The following is a 24577-nucleotide window of genomic DNA, read 5'->3' on the forward strand; positions in this document are numbered from 1 at the left end:
TGCCCATATGCTGCAGAGAAGGACCCTGCTCTATGAAGAACCATTAGCCTCTCTGCAGAGGTCTCCTTGCCAGGTCAGAGCTAGAACATTGCAATCAACAAGGACACAGAGTACAAAGGTCAGCCCTGAGCTTAGGCAGGTGAAACATCAGCCTTGATTGGGTCCTACAGCTTGATAGTTGGCTGACATTTCTGCTCTGGCAGAAATAAAAAAAAAAAAGAAATAATAGTACAGACACCAATCCCTGAGAGGTTGGGCTGTACAATAATAAAAAAAGTAAAAATTCCAGTTAATGCCTGTTATTGATGGGGTCTCTTAAACTTTATTAACATATATAATTCATGCTGAACAAGGCTTTGCAGCATACTTCCTTCAAATTATATTTTAGGCTTGCTGCCAGTAGGACCACATAGTTGCCAAGGTAACTGTATATGCCAGCACTGCCACCAGATAAATGCGGAAAAGTAGAACATCAAGGACATAGCCAACCTGTAGCCACTCCCTTGCTATATCACGATATTCATCTCTCTTTTCCAAATATTGCCGAATAGATGCAATTTCATGGAGGATGCTATCCACTACTACAGAGCTTTCCTTTGTAGGTAGAATGGCTCCTATGGATCTGTCATATTCTTTAGTGTTTTCTGAGTTGTAATGGGCCAGCTTAGCTGTAAAAAACAAAGTGGGTTATTGTAAAATTTTTCTTCTATAGCCATCAGTTTAATAACAACTAAAAATTAGGAAAGAAATTGAGTTTTCTAATAGAGTCAATAGAAAATATTCTAGTTTATTAAAACAGATTCAAGTGTAGCACAATCCCAATATAAGCCCATGGAAAAGTTTGAGTTCTTCTGCCCCTCCCAGTGATGACCAACTCGTGTTGCCTTATGAGAAGTTTATGTGTAATCTCCATTAGTAACTGTAAATAGATGTGTGTCAATATATGGATGAGATATTGAATATTGATTTCAACTAATAGTTGATATAAAACTATATGAAGTTAAGTTGTGTGAAACCAGTCTGCAGGCATTAGTAATTTATTTAGCAAGTCATTTTGAAATGCAGGAATGTGGTTAGGTTGGGCTACTTCTCACAGACCTTACGGGGCCAAAGTAAGAATTTGATAATAGGCCGTGTCACCTCCCTTGTCATCTCTGCTCCCACTTCAAAGATGCTCTCTTTAGATATACAATGAAGGTGGCTGTCTGTTCAGGGATGGACAATTTGCCCGGGAGATGACCTGGCATGATTAACCCCCCCAGAGAGGAGGGCTATCGAGAGGCTGGGTTATGCTAAATATAGGGGATGGGGAAATTGTCCAATCCTGAATGAGATAGGCCCAAAGGGAGGAGAGAGTAAGACAGCTACACCAATCAGACTGGCCCTAAGCAGGGCTGTGAGAGATAGGTCCATACTAGTTAAGGCGCGAAGGAGAAAAAAATATCTCTGAATCAGCAGACTAGAAGGAAACTCTCGTGAGAATGGTAACTATGGAATATACCTCCTGCACTTATATCTAAATGCCTGTCCTAGGTGTTGTATGTCTGGCTGTTTGTATCTTCATGTTTTGAGTAGCATACTCTATATTTGTTCAGTTAACCTATGAATATTTTCCATTTTGTATGTACTATAGATAATTGTTGTGAATTTAATTTAGGCCTCCATGCTATTTACCAATACATTTCTGTTGCTCTGTTAAAGCTTTTACTCATGGTCAAAGAACTCTCATTTAACCCGAATATTATCTGAGGTACACAAAATCTCAAAATATAGCATACGGGCAACACTCTTGATTAGACTTACAACTCACAGATGCACCAGTATTGGTAAATGGGCTTTATTTAAACAGAAATAAGCCCTGTAAGGGAAGTGCTGGTTGAACAGTTTCAACATTGACAAGGTTAACCAAATGTTAAATACTGAGACAATTTACAAATACAAAGCATATACTGTCCATTCACCCAGCTGCCTGTGCAACAGTCCTACAAAAATGAACTAGATGAGAAAAAAGGAACAATGTTAACAAAAAACATCAACAGTAACATATTGAAATATCCTGGCAATGTAAGGCAATGCAAGTGACAATGTCAATAGGAGTACTAATAGTAGGGCAGCCTAACTACTGTGTACAGGCCCAGTCTAATCAGCTGGCCAGTGGAGTAACAAACAAGTCTTATGGTTGTGGGTTCCTTAAAATTTTGTTGGAGCACTCACCCTCAAAGTGAAGGTATTTAAAATCTATGCGTTATGTAGGGAATACTCCCAAGGTATCATGGGCAGCAATGATCAAAAGACAAAAACTGGTACAGGAGTGGTGTCCTCTTACCAGCAGATTGTCCCTTTAGGCTGAAAGCAGGGGATGGAAATAGGTTGCTGTGCCTCTAGCTGAATGATGGTAGATGAGTGGTGCAGACTGCACTTTCCCTGATGGCCTCCCTATGTCTCTGGAGGGGTCAGAAGAGTGGCTGCCCACAATGCCCTGGGCCTCCCCTCTCTGAACAATCACAGCATTTCTCTTGTCTTTCCTTCTCCTGCCTGACCAATGCAGGCAGGGAAGATAAGCGAACTGTGGCAGTTATTTTATTGCCCCAGCTACATGGCTCATGCAGCCTAAAGGGGTGGCAAGCTAGGACTACATAAGCAAACTGGCTTTGCTGGTTTGGGATTTGACTAGATATCACTCCCATCACTCCTAATATAAAAACTTGAAAGTAATGAATAAAATAAAAATAGATGATATAATATATATTTCAAAATTATATTTTTAATTATGATTATGACACAGAAGGTATGTACACAACCATCAAGAAATTGCCAATTATTCCCTCACATCGGTCAGAGTGGTTGTTACCTTGGACAATGATGAGCTGCAGAAAAGACAGCCAGAAGCCTAGAAGTAAAAGCGTTGGACAAACCAATCAGCCAAAGTATGATAAAACAGTAAGATATTTTACCTGTGCTGCTATTCTCCATTTGTTGGGAAATATTAGAACTGTGGATTCGAGAGGCACTATATTTCTTCTTGTCCCGAATGCATAATAAAATTGTAATCTTTTCTAGTACCACCCTTTTCACCCACTCAGGAACATGAGGTTGGAGATCTTGCTTATGTACTAATCGAACAATCAATATTGTTTCAGTCAAACTGATTACCAGGAGTGCCATGCAAACTACAAAGTAGACACCTACAAAATCAGGACAAAAAAACATAGACATTAACATTTTCTATGCTGATAACATTAATGTTGATTATGTAACCATTTACTTTTTCATTGGTATCCTTTAGAGAACCAAAAAAAAAAACACCCTGAAATATTTTATAACACTTTTTTTTTAAAAACACTATAGCAACTTATTATTACATCTGCCTGGATGCAAAATGTAAAACATACAAAAGCTTGTTACATTTCAGCTCAAAATATAATTGCTTGCCTCTTTATTAGCCTCCGATTATTGAATTATAAAATACTAAAAAAAGAAAAAAAAATATGTAATTTCTACACAAAATATTTTTTAAATCATGACATTCTGTATGCAAATACAAACTCCCCCAAAAATGTAGAAGTTTCTGTTCTAGACCTAGCGGTGTTCTTTTATTACAGTTCTCAGACTGATCTTGTGATTCTACCATGCAGACCCTCTCACTTATCATTCTGCAGAAAGTGACAAGAATCCACTAATCCATTTTTGCATTCCATTATTTTCTTTTTTTATATACTGATTATGCATAACTATGAGTTTGTCTAAGGGCCTGACTGCGTGTTTACATGCATTTAAAACGCATTTGAAGTGATCTTAACGTGCGCTTGATGCACGCTTGAGTACGTTTTGCACTGCAATTGCAGTGTATTTTTCTATACGTTTTGTGGACTTGGCTTTCTTGGCTTAAAGCGGCTCAGTGCAGTAAATTTGAAGAGCATTTGTAGAGCGTTCCCTGCATTTGCGGCGTGGAAAAATGCAGCATGCTCTACTTTTTTAACTGTGCTGAACTTCACTAAAATGATGTGAACTATGCCTATAAGATTACCTTGATTTTAGGATGTGTATGCATTTCGAGTGCAGTTTAAAATGCATCCAACTGCAGCCAACTGCGTTCAGTGGGAAAGAGCCCTAAGCTGTTTTCTCATTTAGATCATTTTTTTTTTTCTAGTAAAAAAGCAAGAGTTTTTACACTGGGTATTAATGGCTACTTTACATTGCTGGTGACACACCCACATCAGGCCTGCATCAACATCATAATTTGATTAGTATTTGGTTTACTAGGAGTCTAGGGCAGCTGTTGAGGTGGCAACCTCAATATTCTAATGGTAGTTTTAGCTTTGTTTAGATACTTCACACAGATTTCTTGAAGTGGTGGTCAACCTACGTGATAAAGGGGGCCTCAAGTACTGCCCCGACATTCAAACAAACAAACAACCGCTCCTGCACTCAAAGGGCATTCACCAGATCAAGTTATGTAACTCTGTGGAGTCTTTGCTTCTTCTAGGGCAGTGGTGGCGAACCTTGGCACCCCAGATGTTTTGGAACTACATTTCCCATGATGCTCAACTACACTGCAGAGTGAATAAGCATCATGGGAAATGTAGTTACAAAACATCTGGAGTGCCAAGGTTCGCCATCACTGTTCTAGGGCAATACTTCAATGATGCAGCTCTCCTCAGATGGGGGAATCCAAAATGGAACTATAAAGAAACACACACAGGAGGGCACAAATGCCTAATGCATTACTCAAGATTTGTTTGTACAAGAAACCAAAAAGCCAAATAGATACTCACAGGTGACAGAAGTGACAAGCATTACACCAAGTCCATTAGTCAACTAGTGTGACATTGAGTGGCCTAACTAATACAAAGCATTGTAGGCAATCGGACCCATTTCTGGGATGCACCCCTGCCTATTGCACTACTCATGATTTATTTGTACAAGAAGCCCAAAAATCAAATAGATATTCACAGGCGACGGAAGTGACAAGCATAACAAGAAGTCCATTAGTCAACCAGTGTGGCATCAAGTGGCCTGACTAGTACAAAGCAGTGTAGGCAATCTGACCCATTTTGGGGACACACCCCCTTCCACAGAGCTGTGGCAAATGAGTGTTCCTCTCCTAATAAATGTAAAGGCACCCAAAACCTCCACCTCCATACAGGAGGAGTGTCGCAACATCAAACCAGGTCAGGCTGGGTCAAGGGTCATTAAAACAAAAGACCCATTATAAATAGGAATACAAATAAAATTAAAAATAATATTACAAATAAGATTAAATCAAATAGAATATTCAGTATACTAATATCACTATATTATCAGTCCAAAAACAACATTGCTTACTCGCTGGATGTTCAGAAGTGTTGTGGCACAAATGGATTAGGGCACACATATGTTGGAACAATTATGCAACTCAGCGTGTAGACTTGCAAAATAGTTATAGCATACGCATACGATTGGCCTCATGATGAAAGCCGCATAGCATTATTGGCCGCTGGAATGCACCTTAGGTGGGAGTGTGCTATGGACAACTGGAAGTGTGTCATTTTGCACTATGCACACTAGAAAGTGACGCAACACAACCGCGTCACAGCCAGAACAAGAAGTGTGCATCCCACCCTGCTTAACCATCGGGACTGGGCAAAAAAGAAAAAAAAAGGAAGAAAAGGAAAGTGTAAACTTCACTACCAACAACCCAAACATAACAGCTGGCAAAAAGTATATTCCTATTGATATACCTCAACTCATCAAAGGAATTAAAAATTATTATTAATGAAAAGTAATTATTATTAATAAAAAAAAGGGGAAGATGTAACTGACCTGATCTGTTGCTGGGTGCTTGTCCAATACATTCATATACAATTACTCAAATGTATGAGTATAATTATACTACAAATGCAAATATACCTATTAAAATACATTTAAGAAAGCTATATCTTAAAAATAGTAAGGGGACTCCCAAGATCAACATGATTCAAGCAATCATAATAATGATAGATCATCTCAAAAATCAATAAAAATATTTAAAAAAATATATATTAATATACAGAAAGAATTGAATATGATAAAAACTGTACAGGACATATAAAAACCTTGATAGTGAAATGAGACCAAAAGGGCTTACAACTAAGACCAATAAATTCCCAAAAGGGCCCAAATAAGATACATATAGAACATCAGTTGAAAGGCCATCCCAAAATGTATATTGGAGTAACTACTGTATATTATGGAACAATGTAAATAATATGTAATATGACCACAATAGTAATAATAATAATAATAATAATAATAAATTGCAAAGGGGAATAGAGGTCTAATGTAAAGGTGACCACAGGGACAAATGAGGCAATATACCACGTATTGAGAACTACAGTTGATAAACTACCTGATGAAATATGTGGTGCCATCACTCCCCATGGCCCCTTTTTTCTATGCCACATAAAATAGCAGCACCAACAGGTAGGAACTCTGCACCTATAACTGCCTCTCTGGTCAAAAATGGCACCACTTCCCATGGCCAAGTTGTTTTTAACAGGTCAGATCCTACTGGGGGCTATATGGCTGTGTAGATCTTTGGGTTTGGAAAATCACATCAGGGTATTCTGAAATAACCTTGGTCAAATGGGGATCCTGATGAAGTATGTCCCAATATTTCTCCAGAATCAATCCTCTTAAAACAAAATGCCTTGGGATTGTACCGAGTACAACATGTAATGTCATTTCTTTTAAATGAGCTCCCAAGTTTACGCTGGTTAACTGGCATTTCACTAGTGTCACAAGGTACCTGCCTCTGTATTTTTCATATGTTTACCCTTCTACAGAATTTTCATACCCCTTCTCCAGAATTTTTTCTTTAAGATAATACTTTGCTTATCATAATCCTGTAGTCGTGTACAAGTTTTTTTAAACTGACAAAACTGCCCAAACGGCTCGTTCCTAATCCATATAGGATGATGGTGGCTGCGAGCATGCAGGTAGGAACTTCCCACAGCCAGTTAAAAATGTGTCCAAGATATAATATGAAGATCCACATAAATCATTTGTTCCAGATCTAGAAACACATATTTCTTGCCATCCGTCACATAAGTAAAGTTAATGTTTTATGGATTGTTTTGTGTCCCCCTATATGGAAGTGGAGATTTGGGGAGACATTACATTTATTAGGAGGATAACACTAGTTGGCCACAGCTCTGAGGAACAAGCTTGCCAATACAGCTATGTATTAGTCAGGTCACTCAATGCCACACTGGTCAAAGAATAGAGTTGTTATTCTAGTCACTCCCCTTGTCTGCGAGTGTCCATTTAGCTTTTTGGTTTCTTGTACAAATAAATATTGGGTAATGCACTAGCATTATTAGTATTACGCCCTCCTGTATGTGTTTCTTTGTACTGCCCCTGATATCACTAAATGGCCACACATAATATCTAGCGATTGTAATGCTAAGAAAAGCTGTTGGGTATGACAGGCATGCAACAGGAAATGTTCAGACATGCTATAAGAGATGGTCAGAGATTGACGACATACTACAGGAGGTGGTCAAAGATTGAGAGCACGCTAAAGGGGTTGTTGGAGACTGAAGACATCCTTCAGGACAAGAATCACAGGGCAGAGACAGATTACATTGGGCTGCCAAAGATCACTGTTATTTCTTCCCCTTTAAACATGGATGCTTCCCTATTTGTGCTATGTACAGCTCTAATAAAATCAATTGTGCCACATTTGATATTTCTCTTAGCAATATCCATGAAAAAAGATCAAAGGAAATAAAACACACCAAGAGAAAAGGAACTGACAGTAGATAGAAATTGGGTCAATGTAAAAGAAATAGACCAAACTAATATACTATTGCAAGAATTTTTTTTCTTTTCTTCTCTGGCCTGAGAACCCCCCGAAACCCACAGAGGACTCCATAGTAAATGCCTTGGGCAGCAGGTTAGTTACCAGCTGTCTAGAGAGATGCTGGTTGTTTTGTATAACTCTAGATTTCATCATTTGATTGAAGTAAAGCAGAAGTTCTGATTCAACCAACACATTTGAGGATTTCTGGTAATGCTCGTAATGGTCTATTAGTACCTATAGAACAAAACAGGTAATAATCTGTAATGACTTTCACTAAAATCATTGCACTGTATATAGTGAACCAGGAGTTTTTCTTCCTGAGAAAAACATTTTAAAATGGCTACAGTATTGGTTGTTACTCAATTTTCCTTCACTGGTTTCTATATACACTTTTACAGTGCTACATTTTGTTACTATTATACAGTAAAATTTCAATTTTGTATTCATTTTTTTTTTTGTGGGGGGGGGGGGATACATTTTTATAATCTCTAGAGCAATATTATTGGACTTTCCAAAAGACCAAATACCCACCTAAGAACACATACAAACTCATACTGGGGTTGACACAAGTATATTATGAGGTTCATTTGACCAAATGTAGATGTTTTACCATCAGACATCCCATCAGGTGCTAGTGAAATTAAACATACACTCACACACAATTGGGTATTTGGCCTGAAGACAGCATCAGTGAGTTAGGTAAACTTTCTACCCCTGTAGTATATCAACCCCAATGTATAAAACTCATATTTAATTTGTTCTATGCATTAATGAATCACATAAACAGATATTGGTATTCTGCAATAACTACTCAAAATGTTTATTTGTTTAAACACCAGATGTTTCCTTTTTTTCTCTTTTTATCTTGATTCTAATGTGCTCTCCTTGGTTGCATCTGTTTCCTTTTACTACCTCAAAGACATTGATGTATATGTTCAGATCATTAATTTTTATTGTGCTACGACATCTCAGAAATATTCAGACATCATTTTACTAGTTGATAGTTCTGTACTGATACAGTTTTAGCTGTTATAAAATAGCAACACCCTTGGAAAAGTAATTAGACCCAAGGACACAATAGTCCTTCTTGCTCAAGGAGAGAAACTAATAACATTTGAAAATGTCTCACATAGAAAAACAATTCATCCCTGTAAAATGGATATTTATCAAACAATGAAACACTGTTAACCAATATCATCTACAAACAGGAAGTCATAGACGGAGAATGTTACCTTTAGGGCTGGTACGGAAGCAAAACGAGCAAATGCCCACAATATTCAGTCTTCCTTTAAAGTGGTTGTAAAAGCACAATGTTTTTTGCCTTTATGCATTCTATCCATGAGGGTAAAAAATCCTCTGTGCAGCAGCCCCCCAAGCCCCCCTACCCGCTCTTGATCCAGCGATGTCCATTAGAGCCTTGTCTCTCCGCGAGGACTCGCACTCCTGATTGGCTTTTGGCAGCAGAGAAGCCATTGGCTCCCGCTGCTGTCAATTACAGCCAGTGAGCCAATCAGCAGACAGAGGGGGCAGGGCGGAATTGCCGCTCCATATGTGAATGGACACACAGAGCCAAGGATCGGGAGTGCACCTGCTTGGGTGCCCCCAGAGCAAGCTGGTTGCTGTGGGGGGCACCCGGCAGGTGGGAGGGGCCAGGAGCGCCGGTATGGGACCCTAAAAAAAGTGGGATCCAGGCTGCTCTGTGCAAAACCATTGCACAGAGCAGGTAAGAATAACATGTTTGTTATTTCAAAGAAAAAAAACAAGACTTTAATATCCCTTTAACATTTGAGGTTGGTGAATAGAAGGTGAACAGCTATCCTTCAGACTTAGTCATACTGATAAATATTTGCATTTGTATACTTACTGACCTATTCAGTGATGTAGTTTGTTCTCTGGAGCTCTTAGGAACGCAATTGTCTGCACCCTTTTGTTAGAATCATCTCACACAGAACATTTCCTTGTTTTTTTTTCTAGTCCTAACCTGACTTTAAATATTGAGATAATGTGTACCTAACATTATATGAGATAACTGATGGTGAAAAAAAATGAGTCTAAAAACTATTCATGAAAAGGCTGCTTTTTCATCTCTGCTGCCTATAGGCACTTGCCGACTTTGCTAAATGCTTATTCCAGACCTAGGGCGATTCGGTAAAACTGAATGAAGGTAATGTTCATTTGGATTCATTTTTCAGAATCTGAAGTTTAGTCAACAAAAAATTAAAAGGTTGCTAACAGTATTCCTTTTTTTGGCTTCTACACAGTTTTTATCTGTTTTCTTCTTCATTCCCTTTCTCTGTCTTTTTCCTATAATATTAAGACAATAGATGTAACAAAAGTCAACCAAATACACTATATGAGCAAAAGTATGTGGGCACCCTTCGAAAATGATTGAATTCAGATGTTTCTGCTGCACCCATTCGTAACAGGTACATAAAATCAAGCACATAGCTATGCCATTTCCATTAACCACTTGATGCCCACGCTATAGCCGAAAGGCGGCTACAGCGTGGGCTAAAAATGCCAGGAGGGCATACATGGATGTCCTCCTTTAGTCGTACTGTCCACACTCCACCTGGGGTGCACGGGCAGCGCGCTCTGTGATCACCGAGTTATCTGCTTTTTTTTCCGTCACTCTGTCAGCGTGAAGAAAAGAAGAAAGCCATTACCCGGCTTCTGTTAGAGGGACATCAGTCCCCTTAGTGCCCTCCAGTGCTGCTAATCATTGCCCTCCAGTGCTACTAATCAGTGCCCTCCAGTGCTACTAATCAGTGCCCTCCAGTGCTGCTAATCAGTGCCCTCCAGTGCTACTAATCAGTGCCCTCCAGTGCAGTGCTGCTAATCAGTGCCCTCCAGTGCTACTAATCAGTGCCCTCCAGTTCTGATAATCAGTGCCACCTACCAGTGCCCATCAGTGCCGTTTATCAGTGTCCATCAGTGCCACCTATCAGTGCCCATCAGTGCTACCCATCAGTGCAGCCTCATCAGTGCATCCTGATCAATGCCCACCAGTGCCACCTCATCAGTGCCCATCAGTACCACCTATCAGTGCAGCCTATCAGTGCCTATCAGTGCAGCCTATCAGTTCCCAACAGTGAAGGAGAAAAATTATCCGTTTGCAAAATGTTATAACAAAATATGAAAAACAATAAAAAAACAAGTGGTGATGAAATAGCAGCAAAAGAAAGCTCTATCAGTGTGAAAAAAAATGCTAAAAAATTTCATATGGGTACAGTGTAGCAAAACCGCACAATTGTCATTACAAGTGTGAAAGCACTGAAAGCTGAAAATTGGCCTGGTCAGGAAGGGTATATAAGTGCCCAGTAAGCAAGTGGTTAACAAACATCGGCAGTAGAATAGATCATATGCCTTTGGGATGAGTTGGAACAAACTTGCCAAACATCAGGCCGGGTCTCCTCATCCAACATCAATATCTGATCTCCTAAATGCTTTTAATACTTTTATGCTGAATGGGCACAATTTCCCTTAGATTTACTCAAAAATCTTGTGGAAAGCTTTCCTATAACAATAGAGGTTGTTAAACCCAAAAAAGTCAGAGAAGCAACTCCATATTATTGCCCATAGTTTTTAAACATAATGCACAACAAGCCTAAATAGGTATGATGGTCAGGTATTTACACATTTTTGCCCATAAAGTGTAAGATAGGGTCACAGAACAAATAATAACTGAATATTAATAAACCCCATCCACTGTACCTATTAATGGGGTTCCAATAGCAGTAGCTGGTAAGGTGTCTGAAACGATAATGAGGAAGACTGAGTAACCCAGAAGTAGGGTGATCTTGAACGAGACTCTTTCTCCACTGTCAGGTGGAAGATAGAACCCAATTATGTCCATCACCATGAGGAACATACTGGGAAGAAGCAGATTGACAGCATAGAAAAGGGGTCGTCTTTTAATTACAACCTGTGAAAACAAATAAGACAATGATAATTTTATAATAAAGTATGAAGAAATTAAAATGTTAGTTGAAGTTTTAGGCTTTTATAACTGCAAAAGAACACTATGTTATCTAAGCCTCTGGTCAGTAAAATTGGCAAAACCCCTACTGAAAGGTGATAGGAAAGTAAGGGAGGACATGTAAAGCTGCATGCTATAACGTTTTTAATTGAGTATATGTTTTGCTGTGAAACACAAAAAAATAACAGATATATTAACTAAGTTGGTTGGAAAAAATAAAGAAAAAAAAAAAACTTTGGTATGCCCATCTCTACTTAAAGCCATTTTGATGCAGCTTTATGTAGCACTACAACTCAACTGATAGAGCAACTGGTGGCTTTTCTGCTAATTAGAGATGCTGTGTAGAAGGTGTGTTTTGGATGACTGTAGAGGAGAGAGGGCTGCAGATAAGCAGGTATGACCTATGTAGGAAAATTTCTTTCATCTCTGTGTATCACTGGAGGCTAGTAAACTTTTTGGCCAAACTGAAGACAGCCATTCGTTTTTTCAATACCAGTCATGGATGGGAGCAGGTTGGGGGAGAATCGGGCTATCTCCAAGCCCACCTGTTTCCCATCCATCCATCAGCATTCATGTGCTTACATTGTGGAGACACTCAGGTTGAGTAGTGTTAGGACTGCAAGATGCACAGGGTGCTGTGGAGAGGCCTTGCAGCTTACACATGCGTTTGCAAATGTGTCTTAACCAAACTCCTGTTTTTAACCTACATTGTTAGACAGGTTTATTTGGTTTGTTAGCCGGCTGTTTTCCACACACCTTTTTTAGTCCCCATTTTTCTTCAGTTTTGTCATATACAGGGATGGAGATACAGAGCAATACCTGCTGGTGTCTCATTTAAAGTCCCAAAACTGCCCATATTTTATGTTATCAGGGATGGAGACACTGTGCTTTACAGGCTGGTGTCTCATTTAAAGTCCCAATTTTTCTTTACTACCTATTCTAAAGAGATGGAGGTGTGTGCTTCCCAGCTGGTCATTATTTAGTTTGCACCTCATGGCTATTACACAGCCATTAGTTTTTTTTAATACCAGTCATGGATGGGAGAAGGTTGGGGGAGAATCGGGTCATCTCCAAGCCCATCTGTTTCCTATCCATCCATCAGCATTCATGTGCTTCCATTGTGGAGACACTCAAGTTGAGCAGTGTTAGGACTGCAAGATACACAGGGTGCCGTGGAGAGGCCTTGCAGCTTACATATTACAGATGGAGTCGCAGAGCAATACCTGCCGGTATCTCATTTAAAGTTCCAAAACTGCCCATATTTTATAAATAAACTTTTTGGCCATACTTCTCTTCTGGTTCACAGGAATCGACTGACATCATCAGTCCAGGTTCGGGAAGGATCCAGACTTTAATGTTGGGATCCACCCAGATGCTTGACAGGTAGCTGGCTCAGTCTCTCAGCATGCTGCTAAGAGCCTGAGCCAGATTCTCCAGCCCCCTCCACAGCCCAGCAATTCAATAAGCAATCTGCTCAGTGAGCAACCAATGGTCATGTGATCTCTCAGTTCTCGGTCTTAGAGCTGGTGGGGGATAGCTGCAGAATTGGACCAATGCTGCAGCCATATAGATGAGTATGTACGGTATGTTGGTGTTTTTGATATCCCGACCCACACTTTATCTTTAAGCACTAAGAAGTATAAAGTGTACTACAATAGCTATTCCACAACTTGAAAGCAAAATATTTATATCATGACTGAAGCATCAATCTGCTTGGTTACTATGAAGACATTTAGAAAAAGCATCAATCCACAACTCACATGAAATTTCATTTCCGCAAAACTATCTTCATTTTCCACAAACATTCTATATTGAGGTAATACATACAGGAGCTCCCACTCTCCTTTGTTCATAAAAACACTTTTGTCCTCTTTCACTTCTTCTGGTGTCCTCCATAAAGATACATTGATGTCCTGAACTAAAAAAGGAGGTATGTTAGCATTAGTACATTTTTAGTTAGGCACATTGACAGGATTTAACAAATTTCATAATGACCCTGTTGTGAAATGTATATGTATATTTCATAATGACCCTATTGTGAAAATTGGCAATGTTTAGCAGCCCAGTTAATTTCAAAGCTGGTTATAGGGTGACTATGAATTGACTACCCATTAAAGTAATACAGTAAAACCTTGGTTTGAGAGTAACTTGGTTTAAGAGCGCTTTGCAAGACAAGCAAAATTTTCAAATAAATTTTGACTTGATATACAAGCGATGTCTTGATATACAAGTAGCCTCAAGTCACAGCTGAGTATAAAAGAGAAGAGAGGTGCCTCTAAGTGTTGCAATATGGTTAAATTTAATGAAGGTACAAAATTTAGCAACTCACATGGTTGATGGGAACAGGCACATCTAAGTATGCAGGCATCCAGGCTAAAGCTGTCCACATAGACCATCCTCCGCACCGCCATCTACGTCATCCCTTCCATGCTGCCCCTCGCTTTCAGAGGTGGTCATCCCAGTCAGCATTACAGACTGGCAGCCGGCGGTGCAGAAGATGGTCTATGTGGCCAGCTTTACCCCGGATGCCTGCATACTTAGATGTGCCTGTTTTAATCATCAACCATGTGAGTTGCTTAATGTTGTACCTTCATTAAATGGAACCATACTGCTACACTTAGAGGCACCTCTCTTCTCTTTGATACTCTGTAGCTCCTGCTGGATTTTGCTTCTAATCCCCTTGTGGAAGCGGCTATTTGTGGATGGACATTTTATGGTTATATAACCTATCGCAATGCTATAATCTTTTTATATGGACTATAAACTGAAGGATTTATGAATAAATGGTTATGGAACGAATCATCTCAGTTTCCATTATTTCTTATGGGGAAATTTGCTTTGATATATGAGTGCTTTGGATTACAAGCATGTTTCCGGAACGAATTATGCTCGCAATCCAAGGTTTTACTGTACTAAAGTCTTGTTTTCTTTTTTTCTTTAAAAATAACAAAAATGTCATACTTACCTGCTCTGTGTAATGGTTTTGCCTGCATTCTCCTCTTCTCGGGTCCCTCAATGGCCCTACTGGCCCCTCCCTCCTGTTGAGTGCCCCCTTAGCAAGCAGCTTGCTATGGGGGCACCCAAGCTGAGCCACAGCTCTGTGTGTCTATTTAGACACAAACCTTTGGTTCAGCCCCACACCTCTCTCTCCTCATTGGCTAACTGACTTTGATTGACAGCAGCGGGTGCCAATGGCACCGCTGCTGTGTCTCAACCAATCAGGAGGGAGAGTCACGGACGGCCAAGGCACTCGTATTAGGGGGTTGAGGGGGACTGTTGCACAATGAAGGTTTATTAATAGGATGCATTAAGATAAAAAACCTTCTGCCTTTACAACCACTTTAACGAATATGTTCTCAGCTAAAAAAGTTAAACCAAAGATTTGAGTATTTGATGCTTTTTTGATAATAACCTTAGAAATAATTAGAGCATTTAAAAACTAGGGTAGAGTGTTTAAACAGGAGTAAATAACTAGTTAATGATCTAAAGACGAAGAACAGTTGTGAATGGAACATATTTAAACTAGAATGAATATACCAATGGTGTAGCGTAAGTATTAGTAGATATTTTTAGCTGCTTTTATGAACTAAAGTGTTAGAATGAAAATATAGTACGCATTTCTACTGGTGATGACACAACATTATGTAGAATTTTTACAACTTAGCAGCATATTAACACCTTACAGAAAGACCTCTACAAAATGGCAATATTAACACTTACAACACAACAAAAGCAACTAAAATAGTCCTAAGACCACGTAATCACTTTCTCCCAGCGCACATGGGATTACAATTAAAATCAAATGAAAAAAAAAACACACATATGTAATTAGTATATTAATGTATAAAAAGTTCTTTACACTGTCAGCAGCCACTATGAATAACATCCAACATTTAAATATATGCTTTAAATCTTCATAGAAAATTGTTCAGCATTAGCAGCGCTCCTCGGGTGTATTCCACCTCATGTGCCTTTAAATTTAAATTTAAACACCATGTGAGTCATGGGCGTCTGCAAATTCCTGGCCTGCTCTAAGAGGGGGAATATTTGGGGACCCTGCTTTAAAGGGGGATCTATGGGGGACCCTGGCCTGGCCTGCTCTAAAGGGGGATCTATGGGGACCCTGGCCTGCCCTAAAGGCGATCTATGGGGATCCTGGCCTGCTCTAAAGGGGGTCATATTGGCTATATATATATATATATATATATATATATATATATATATATATATATATATTCTTTGCAGGGAGTGCCTGGAGTACCTGGTGGTGCAGGAAAATGTGGTAGCATGGGGAATATAGGTGAAAAGAGGGATCTATGGGGACCCTGGCCTGCTCTAAAGGGGGATCTATGGGGACCCTGCTCTAATGGGGATCTATGGGGACCCTGGCCTCATCTAAAGGGGGATTTATGGGGGTGAAAAGGGGCGGTGCACGGGTGACCTTAAAATGATGCCCCCCTTGAAAAAAGTTCTGCGGATGCCCATGATGTGAGTATTCAAGATACTGCACCACTTGGGTTTAGAGGGATGGAATCCAAACTTAATCTGCAGATCCCGTCACCACACTTCTTGAGACCTCTCCCTTAGGCAATCAAAGTCGCCAGATCTTTAATAATATTCACCTGGGATAAACACTTGTCCATCGTGGATGATAAAGGATCCTCTAAATTTGAAATCCTCGTCTCCCCAAGGTGTCACTCATATCATGAAACAAACGGACTCATAGCATAAAACTGTTTTAAAATGTATTACCAAATTTCTCCCCTTTTTAAAATGCACTTACACACAAAATAAAACAAGTCAAGCATGTAATCACAGTCTCATACCTCTGGGCCAGCATGTATTAGTCTCACCGCTCACCTGGTAGCCGCATGATCACGCCCTAACGTGTTTCGTCATCGCGACTTCGCCAGAGGGCGTGGTCACATGGCGTAGCTCCCTGTTTTTATTGTATAGTCACCAGAGGTGTTAACCCCTTCAACTTCTTCCGTGACTACTAAACTGGCACCAGATCGAGCTTCACTACGCTCGATCGGCCACGTGCTATTTAGGACACAACATCCAATCCTGGTGCTCGTGCAATATAAGGCAACATATCCAGTGCACGATATTGGGCACAGATAAATGAAGGTTTACAAAACATTAATCATGTAATGCTTTCTTCACATAATCTTTTAACCTACATGGTATGAATCGGCTCTGTAATCTACACCTGCGGTGTCCTATATAGGGAATAATCCCAATAGCAGATATCTTATCATGTATGGGGGCCTTAACCAATCTAAATTACGGTCATATGGTATATATACACACATATATATATATATATATATATATATATACCACATTATACAAATTCATGATCTGCTAACCATTGTTTCTTCCTTAAATACCATGCAATAGATATAAAGCCTTCTTTATATTCTTCTTTAGAAAATCATAAAAAATCAATAATTGCACAATTCTAACACATTATAGTACAAGACCATACAGCCTGTGCTAACAAAATACAGGCATACCCCACTTTTAAGTACACAATGGGATCAGAGCATGTATGTAAAACGACAATGTACTTAAAGTGAAGAAATGCCTTTTTTTCACTTCTCAAAGTATGTAAATACACTAACTCAATGGGAAATATTGGTCAGCTTGACATGGCACTGTTCCCAAACCATAAGTGACAAGGACACCAAACTTGGGAAGCATATTAAGGGGACCTAGGACTATGACATGGGAAATTACCTAGGCAAGCTGGCCAGCCACAAAATAGGATATGTTGTAGTCCTGGGTTCCCTCTCAGTGCTCCCTAAGTTTGGTGTTCCTGTCACTTATGGTTTGGGAGCATTGCCAGTTTAAGCTGACCAAGATTTCCCACAGATGCCAGTGTTAGACAGGGAGCAGTGCCTTACCAAGCTGACCAAGATTGCTCATAGACACCAATGTTAAAAACTGGCAGCAGTGCCATGTCAAGCTGACCAAGATTTCCTATAGACGCCAATGTTTAAATTCAGGAGTAGTGCCATGCCAAGCTGACCAAGCTGTGTCCGTACTTGCGAGTGTACATAAAGTGAGTGTACGTAAAACGCGGTATGCCTGTATGTTATCACATTTTAGCTGCAATCACATCATTTGAAATCAATATTTTAATTTTAATCCTAAAAATTCTATCTAATTTTAGAACCCACTCAAAGTTAATAATCGGTTATGAAGCATTTCAAATCTAATTCTACATTCATTCCCCTAGGACTCAGGGTATTAGTTTGATATATCCATTTGGTCTCACATCTAGACAAATCTATCACTCTATTTATTCCCCTCCATACTGGATGGGTTTTGTCTATACCCCAAAATTTCAAACCAGAGGGGTTCCTATTATGTTTCCGTCTGAAATGAAACGATACGATGTGATCCTTATAAGCTACAGTATACAGATATTATGGATACGTTTGGTGAAGTGTTTGCCCAATGTTCTTTTAGTATGGCCAATATACATTAGCCCACATGGGCATTCAAGAACATTATCTCGTGCAACTCCACCCACGTAGTTTAATTCCTTAATCTTGAACTCCCTCCCATTTGCTGCGGTTTTAAACATTGTTAGCCGCCTAGGGTGAGTATCCACTTGTTGGCAAGCTCTGAATTTCCTGCAGGCATAAAATCCTGTTCTATCCCGAAACATCTTGGGTCTCACTGGTGGATTCAACACTTTTTTTAACCACTCTATCCCCAAAGGATGGCGCATTCCGATAGATGAAAACTGGATTGTTAGGGAGTACTTTAGTCGAGGTCTTATCCTTACTTAGTATGTTCCAATTTCCTGAATATTGTTTCTACTTCCCTATACTGGACATGATAGTTACTAATAAATCCCTACTCATGCTTTCCATCCCTTACACTATCTTTCTCTACCAGACACATATCCTGTGAAACCTGACTGACTTAATGGATTACTTTATCCAAATGTGGGGCTTTGTACCTTTTTTCCATAAACCTCTTTTTAATTATTTGTGTTTGTGACATAAAGTCTGAATCAGAGGAGCAATTCCTCCTGATCCACACAAATTGCCCTTTTGGAATATATTTCAACCACAAGTGATGGCCACTATACACAGGCAGATAACTATTCCAATCAGTTGGTTTAAAATAGGCTTTAGTAATTACCTGGTGATCTTGTAACTCTGTATTCACATCAAGATAGTTTCCCTGTTCCCTACTCCAGTGGTATTCCAATTTTATATTGTTAGTATTGGTATTAAGATAATCTGTGAATTCCACAAACGAAGATTCCGTGCCTACCCAGATAAAGAGCAGGTCATCTATAAATCTGTTGTAGAACATTAATTAATTCCTCTGTCTTCCGAAAATGTATCTGTCCTCCCATTCACTCATGAAGAGGTTGGCCAGGCTGGGCGCAAATTTTGCGCCCATTGCCACGCCCCTCTTCTGAGTGTAAAATTTTCCATCATACCAGAAGAACTTTTTCTGAGCAAAGGGCAAATTAGCCCTCTGGCTGAAAGCCCAATTCAGGGCTAACTGCGCATCCTCATGTTGGATCACTGTGTACAAGGACGACACATCTGCTGTTACCAAAAACACATCAACCCAATCAGACAATATTATTCCCTTCAAAAGTTGATGGGAATTTTTAATGTCTTTTAAATAAGCTTTTGTCTGTAAGACACTTTTCTGTAGAAATTTATCAAGATATTGGCCAACTCTGGCTGATACCGAACCTATACTATTCACTATGGGTCTGGCAGGGGGATTACCTGGATCCTTGTGTACTTGTAATACAGGTAATGTGTGAATAGCTGGCATCCTACTAAAACTTGGGACTAAATATCTTTTCTCTTTTTTAGTTAGTACTCTTATGTGGTATCCATATTCCACTAAGTTAGTATGATCCCTTCTATATCCTGCAGTGTGATCCTCATCTAATAGGGAATAGGTTTCATGATCTGTTAACATCCCTAAAAGTTGCGAGTGATAAAAGTTTTTCTCCAAAAATGCCACCCCAACCCCCCCCCCCCCCCGCTCCTTTATCTGCATTCAGTATATTCACTTCTATACTAGTCAGTTCTACCTTAGTGAGATTATAGGTGCCTGTTAGTTAATTTCTCTCCCACTTTTTCTGCTGGATCCTTCGTCTACAGCCTCTCTGTCCCTTTCTCTTCTGGGACCTACTGGTGCCTGGGGTCTCTCCCAATAAGGTGGATTCCACCATCCCCGCTCTCTGGGAGGGTGGTAGGTAGGTAGGTGGGCCCTGGGAGGTCTTCCTCTCCAGGACCTGCCCCCTCTTTCTCCAGGATGTCCCCTCCCTCCTCTTACTAAAAAAAGGACGGGGTGATTTGGGGATAGTGTCACCCCCATAGTTATAGGACGAAGGATCCACCAGAAAAAGGAGGAGAGAAATGGACTAATAGGCATCTATAATCTCGCTAAGGAAAAACTGACTAGTAAAGAAGTGAATATACTGAATGTACGTTTAAAGTGTGTGGTGAAAAAAACAAATTTTTTTAACAAATTTAACGTGTATATTGATGTAACAAATACATAAGGAAAATTAATATGAAAAAATATTTTTAGGTAATAAAATAAGTGTAGTAAATAGGTCTAATATTTCAACAATAGGTATTGATAGTGGTCTTAGAAATACAGTATCTCACAAAAGTGAGTACACCCCTCACATTTTTGTAAATATTTTATTATATCTTTTCATGTGACAACACTGAAGAAATGACACTTTGCTGCAATGTAAAGTAGTGAGTGTTCAGCTTGTATAACAGTGTAAATGCGCTGTCCCCTCAAAATACCTTAACACACAGCAATTAATGTTTAAACTGCTGGCAACAAAAGTGTTTATTACACCCCTAAATGAAAATGTCCACATTTCGCCCAAAGTGGCAATATTTTCTGTGGCCATTATTATTTTCCAGCACTGCCTTAACCCTCTTGGGCATGAAGTTCATCAGAGCTTCACAGGTTGCCACTGGAATCTCCTTACATTCCTCCATGATGACATCATGAAGCTGGTGGATGTTAGAGACCTTGAGCTCCTCCACCTTCCATTTGAGGATGTCCCACAGATGCTCAATAGGGTTTAGGCCTGGAGACATGCCTGGCCAGTCCATCACCTTTTCCTTCAGCTTCTTTAGCAAGGCAATTGTCGTCTTCGAGGTGTTTGGGGTCGTTATCATGTTGGAATACCCAGTCCCTGAAGGGAGGGGATCATGCTCTACTTCAGTATGTCACAGTAAATGTTGTCATTCATGGTGCCCTCAATGAACTGTAGCTCCCCAGCGCCGGCATCACTCATGCAGCCCCAGACCATAACACTCCCACCACCATGATTGAATGTAGATGTAGCACCCTCCTAGGTGGGTGCTAGGAAAAAGCATTTATTTGGCCTTGTCTGCTTATCGGATGGGCCTTGATTGTTCAGCAGGCTGTCATGTGTTCCCAGGTGTGCCTGTTGAGCTTGGGGATTCTCCCCACTGTGTCCATTGGGGGCTCTCATTTGGACAGTGGAGGAAACCTGACCAATAGCACGCCAGGGCTTGTATCTATCCCAGAGGGCATAATATGCCACAATGCATCCTGGGATGAGGTATAAGTCTGAGGGGAGCACATCACAGAGCATCTTTGGTGGGAAGCATAGTCCCAGGAGGAGGGTGACGACTGTCTCTCCTCCTTTCAGCGTGAGGAAGGTGTCCTGGGCGGTCGGCCTAGAGAAAAGCAGGTTAAGCTGAGCTGCAGAAAGGGATCCAGTGCATTGTGGACCAAGTGGAGTTGTTGGGGCGGACGTTTCCAGGAAAGCAGTGTTGTGAGTACTGTAAACTGCCCAGGGGACTGCCTAGGATAGGGGACCACTCCGGAAGGTCAGAGGGATCCAGCAGCCAGCTAGCCAGTAGAGGAGGCTTAGAAAGGGGTGCCAGAGTCTAAGCCCTGAAGAGAAATCTGTAAAGAGGGTGCCAGTGTGGGCCCTGAAGAGTTAAGAGTTGCAGCAGTGTTTACAAGTAGCTACCTCAGCCAGGAGGGCTAAAGGGAGCAGTACAAAGGACTTTGTGTCAACGGGGAGTGTCAAAGTCAGTTAAGTGTTAACAGACAGCAAGTCAGCGTTAACAAGTGCCAACCAGCATTGACCCGCATTCAGCCGACATCAAGTCAGTGTCAAGAGGCATTTTTCTCAGTTGTCCCATTACTTTGTGAATAGTTGAGCCAGAGGAGTATCCCACGCATTCCCTTCTTCCATCCAAGTTCCTAAATAAATACAAAACCCAAAGATGCTGGACTATTTCCTGTATAAGTACTCACACTTGGAGAACATGCTTAAATGTGCTGTTGTTGCTAGTGATAACCCTGGCAGACCCACATCCAGCACAATGGCTGGGAATCCTGCTATATAGGCAAGACACACTTGTCTTTGTACTCTTCACCCGGTTGCCGCCACACTCGCTTGACACCATCTGAACCAAATAAGTTTATCTTGGTCTCATCAGACCACAGGACATGGTTCCAGTAATTCATGTCCTTAGTCTGTTTGTCTTCAGCAAACTGTTTGCAGGCTTTCTTGTGCATCATCTTTAGAAGATGCTTCATTTTGGGACGACAGTCATGCAAACCAATTTGATACAGTGTGCAGCATATAATCTGAGCACTGACAGGCTGACTCACCACCCCTTCAACCCCTGCAGCAATGGCAGCACTCCTGCGTCTATTTCTGAAAGACAACCTCTGGATATGACGGTGAGCAAGTGCACTCATTTTTTGGTCGACCATGGCGAGCCCTGTTCTGAGTGGAACCTGTCCTGTTAAACCACTGTATGGTCTTGGCCACCATGCTGCAGCTCAGTTTCAGGGTCTTTAAAATCTTCTCGCAGCCTAGGCCATCTTTATATAGAGCAACAATTCTTTTTTCCGATCCTCGGAGAGTTCTTTGCCATGAGGTGCCATGTTGAACTTCCAGTGACCAGTATAAGAGAGTGAGAGCTATAACACCAACTTTAACACACCTGCTCCCTATTCACACCTGAGACCTTGTAACACGAATGAGTCACAATACACAGAGGAGGGAAAATGGCTAATTAGGCCAAATTTGGACATTTTCACTTTTGGGTGTACTCACTTTTTTTGCCAGCGGTTTAGACATTAATGGCTGTGTGTTGAGTTATTTTAAAGGGGACAGCAAATTGGCACTGTTATACAAGCTGTACACTCACTACTTTACATTGTAGCAAAGTGTCATTTCTTCAGTGTTGTCACATGAAAAGCTATAATAAAATATTTACAAAAATGTATAATAAAATATTTACAAAAATATTTACAAAAATGTATAATAAAATATTTACAAAAATGTAGGCCCTAGGCCTGACTAAACTTGGGCACCTCCTAATTAAAATATGACCCACCCCTTCCTGTAAAGGCCACACAACTTCCTGTTTATGACCCACCCTGTCATCTGTAAACCACAGCCACAGTCTATCAGTGCCCATAGGTGCAGCCTCATCAGTGCAGCCTCATTACTGCCCTCAGTGCAGCATATCAGTGCGGCCTCATAAGTGGCTATCAGTACAGCCCCATCAGTGGCCACCAGTGCAGCCCCATCAGTGCTGCCTCAGTGCAGCCTCATCAGTAGCCATCAGTGCAGCCTCATCAGTAGCCATCAGTGCAGCCTCATCAGTGGCCATCAGGGTATCATATCAGTGCAGCCCCATCAGTAAAGCATGTCAATGTCGCCTCGTGCCCATCAGTGCAGCCTCATCAGTGCCCATTAGTGCAGCATATCAGTGCTGCCTTATCAGTGCAGCCCCATTTGTGCCCATCAGTGCAGTTTATCAGTACCCACCATTGCTGCCTCATCAGTGGCCATCAGAGCAGCATATTAGTGCCCATCGGTGCAGCATATCAGTGCCCATCAGTGCAGCCTTTTAGGGCCAATCAATGTAGCATATCAGTGCCCATAAATGCAGCATATCAGAGCTGATAAGTGCAGCATATCAGTGCTGCTTTATCAGTGCAGCTTATCAGTGCCACCTTCTCAGTGGCCATAAGTGCAGCGCAGCCTTATCAATGCCCAATTTTTACAGCCTTATGTCACTGGATTAGTAAGATTACTCCTTTCTTTTAAGATATTTGGACTTGTGATTGCTGCCACTGATTGTAATTATAGGATTATTTCACTTATTTGTATAATGACTAGGAAGTCCATATTCATTATACAAATAAGTGAAATAATCCTTATGATTACAATCAGTGGCAGCAAACACAAGTCAAAAAATCTTTTAAGATTGGAGTAATCTTACTAACCCAGTGAAATATTGTGATAGCACATATGAGGTGAGCAAGTCCAAAATATTATTGCCATCATATACAATTATGTCCTAATTGTATATGATGCAGTTCAATACGCTCGCTCAAGGATAAGGATGTTTAAAAAAATAAATTATATTATTGACATGATACCTGCCATACCTGGGAGCGGAGGAGGGTAGGCGGAGCATTAGGCTGTAGTGCCACACTTTTTAACATTGGTGGTCGTCGGGCCAGTTGTATTAGGTTTGGTCAGCAGCCTGCAGTCTGTCTGAATGTCCTCACCGGACGGTATCATACCGGCAAGTAGCAGTGTGACCACTTTATGGGGCTGCCAGACTGATTTGCCTCCTGGACCCTGCCCTTCAGGCCCAATTCAACCCATAAGAATGGCACTATACTAAAAGTGTAGCGCAAGCCGGCGGGGACCCTTTTCGTGCAGTAGCTGGGAGGAGGCTGTTCGTTTT

At 40.6% G+C, this 24577-nt stretch overlaps 1 protein-coding gene across 1 annotated transcript in view; it reads right to left on the minus strand.

Moving 5' to 3' along the window:
• Window positions 1-316: 316 nt before the first annotated feature.
• LOC309568868 (uncharacterized protein) overlaps window positions 317-24577 on the minus strand; it is a gene marked incomplete at its 5' end in the record, with an annotated part of 164293 nt that continues 140032 nt past the window's right edge. Inside the window, 4 exon segments of the mRNA XM_082274652.1 lie at window positions 317-668; window positions 2955-3185; window positions 11537-11747; window positions 13562-13719. Of these exon segments, the coding sequence (XP_082130778.1) occupies window positions 385-668; window positions 2955-3185; window positions 11537-11747; window positions 13562-13719 (884 nt within the window). The 3' untranslated portion in view covers window positions 317-384.

Source organism: Pelophylax lessonae (genome assembly GCF_965119305.1).
Source record: "Pelophylax lessonae genome assembly, chromosome: 12".
NCBI classification, from domain to species: domain Eukaryota; kingdom Metazoa; phylum Chordata; class Amphibia; order Anura; family Ranidae; genus Pelophylax; species Pelophylax lessonae.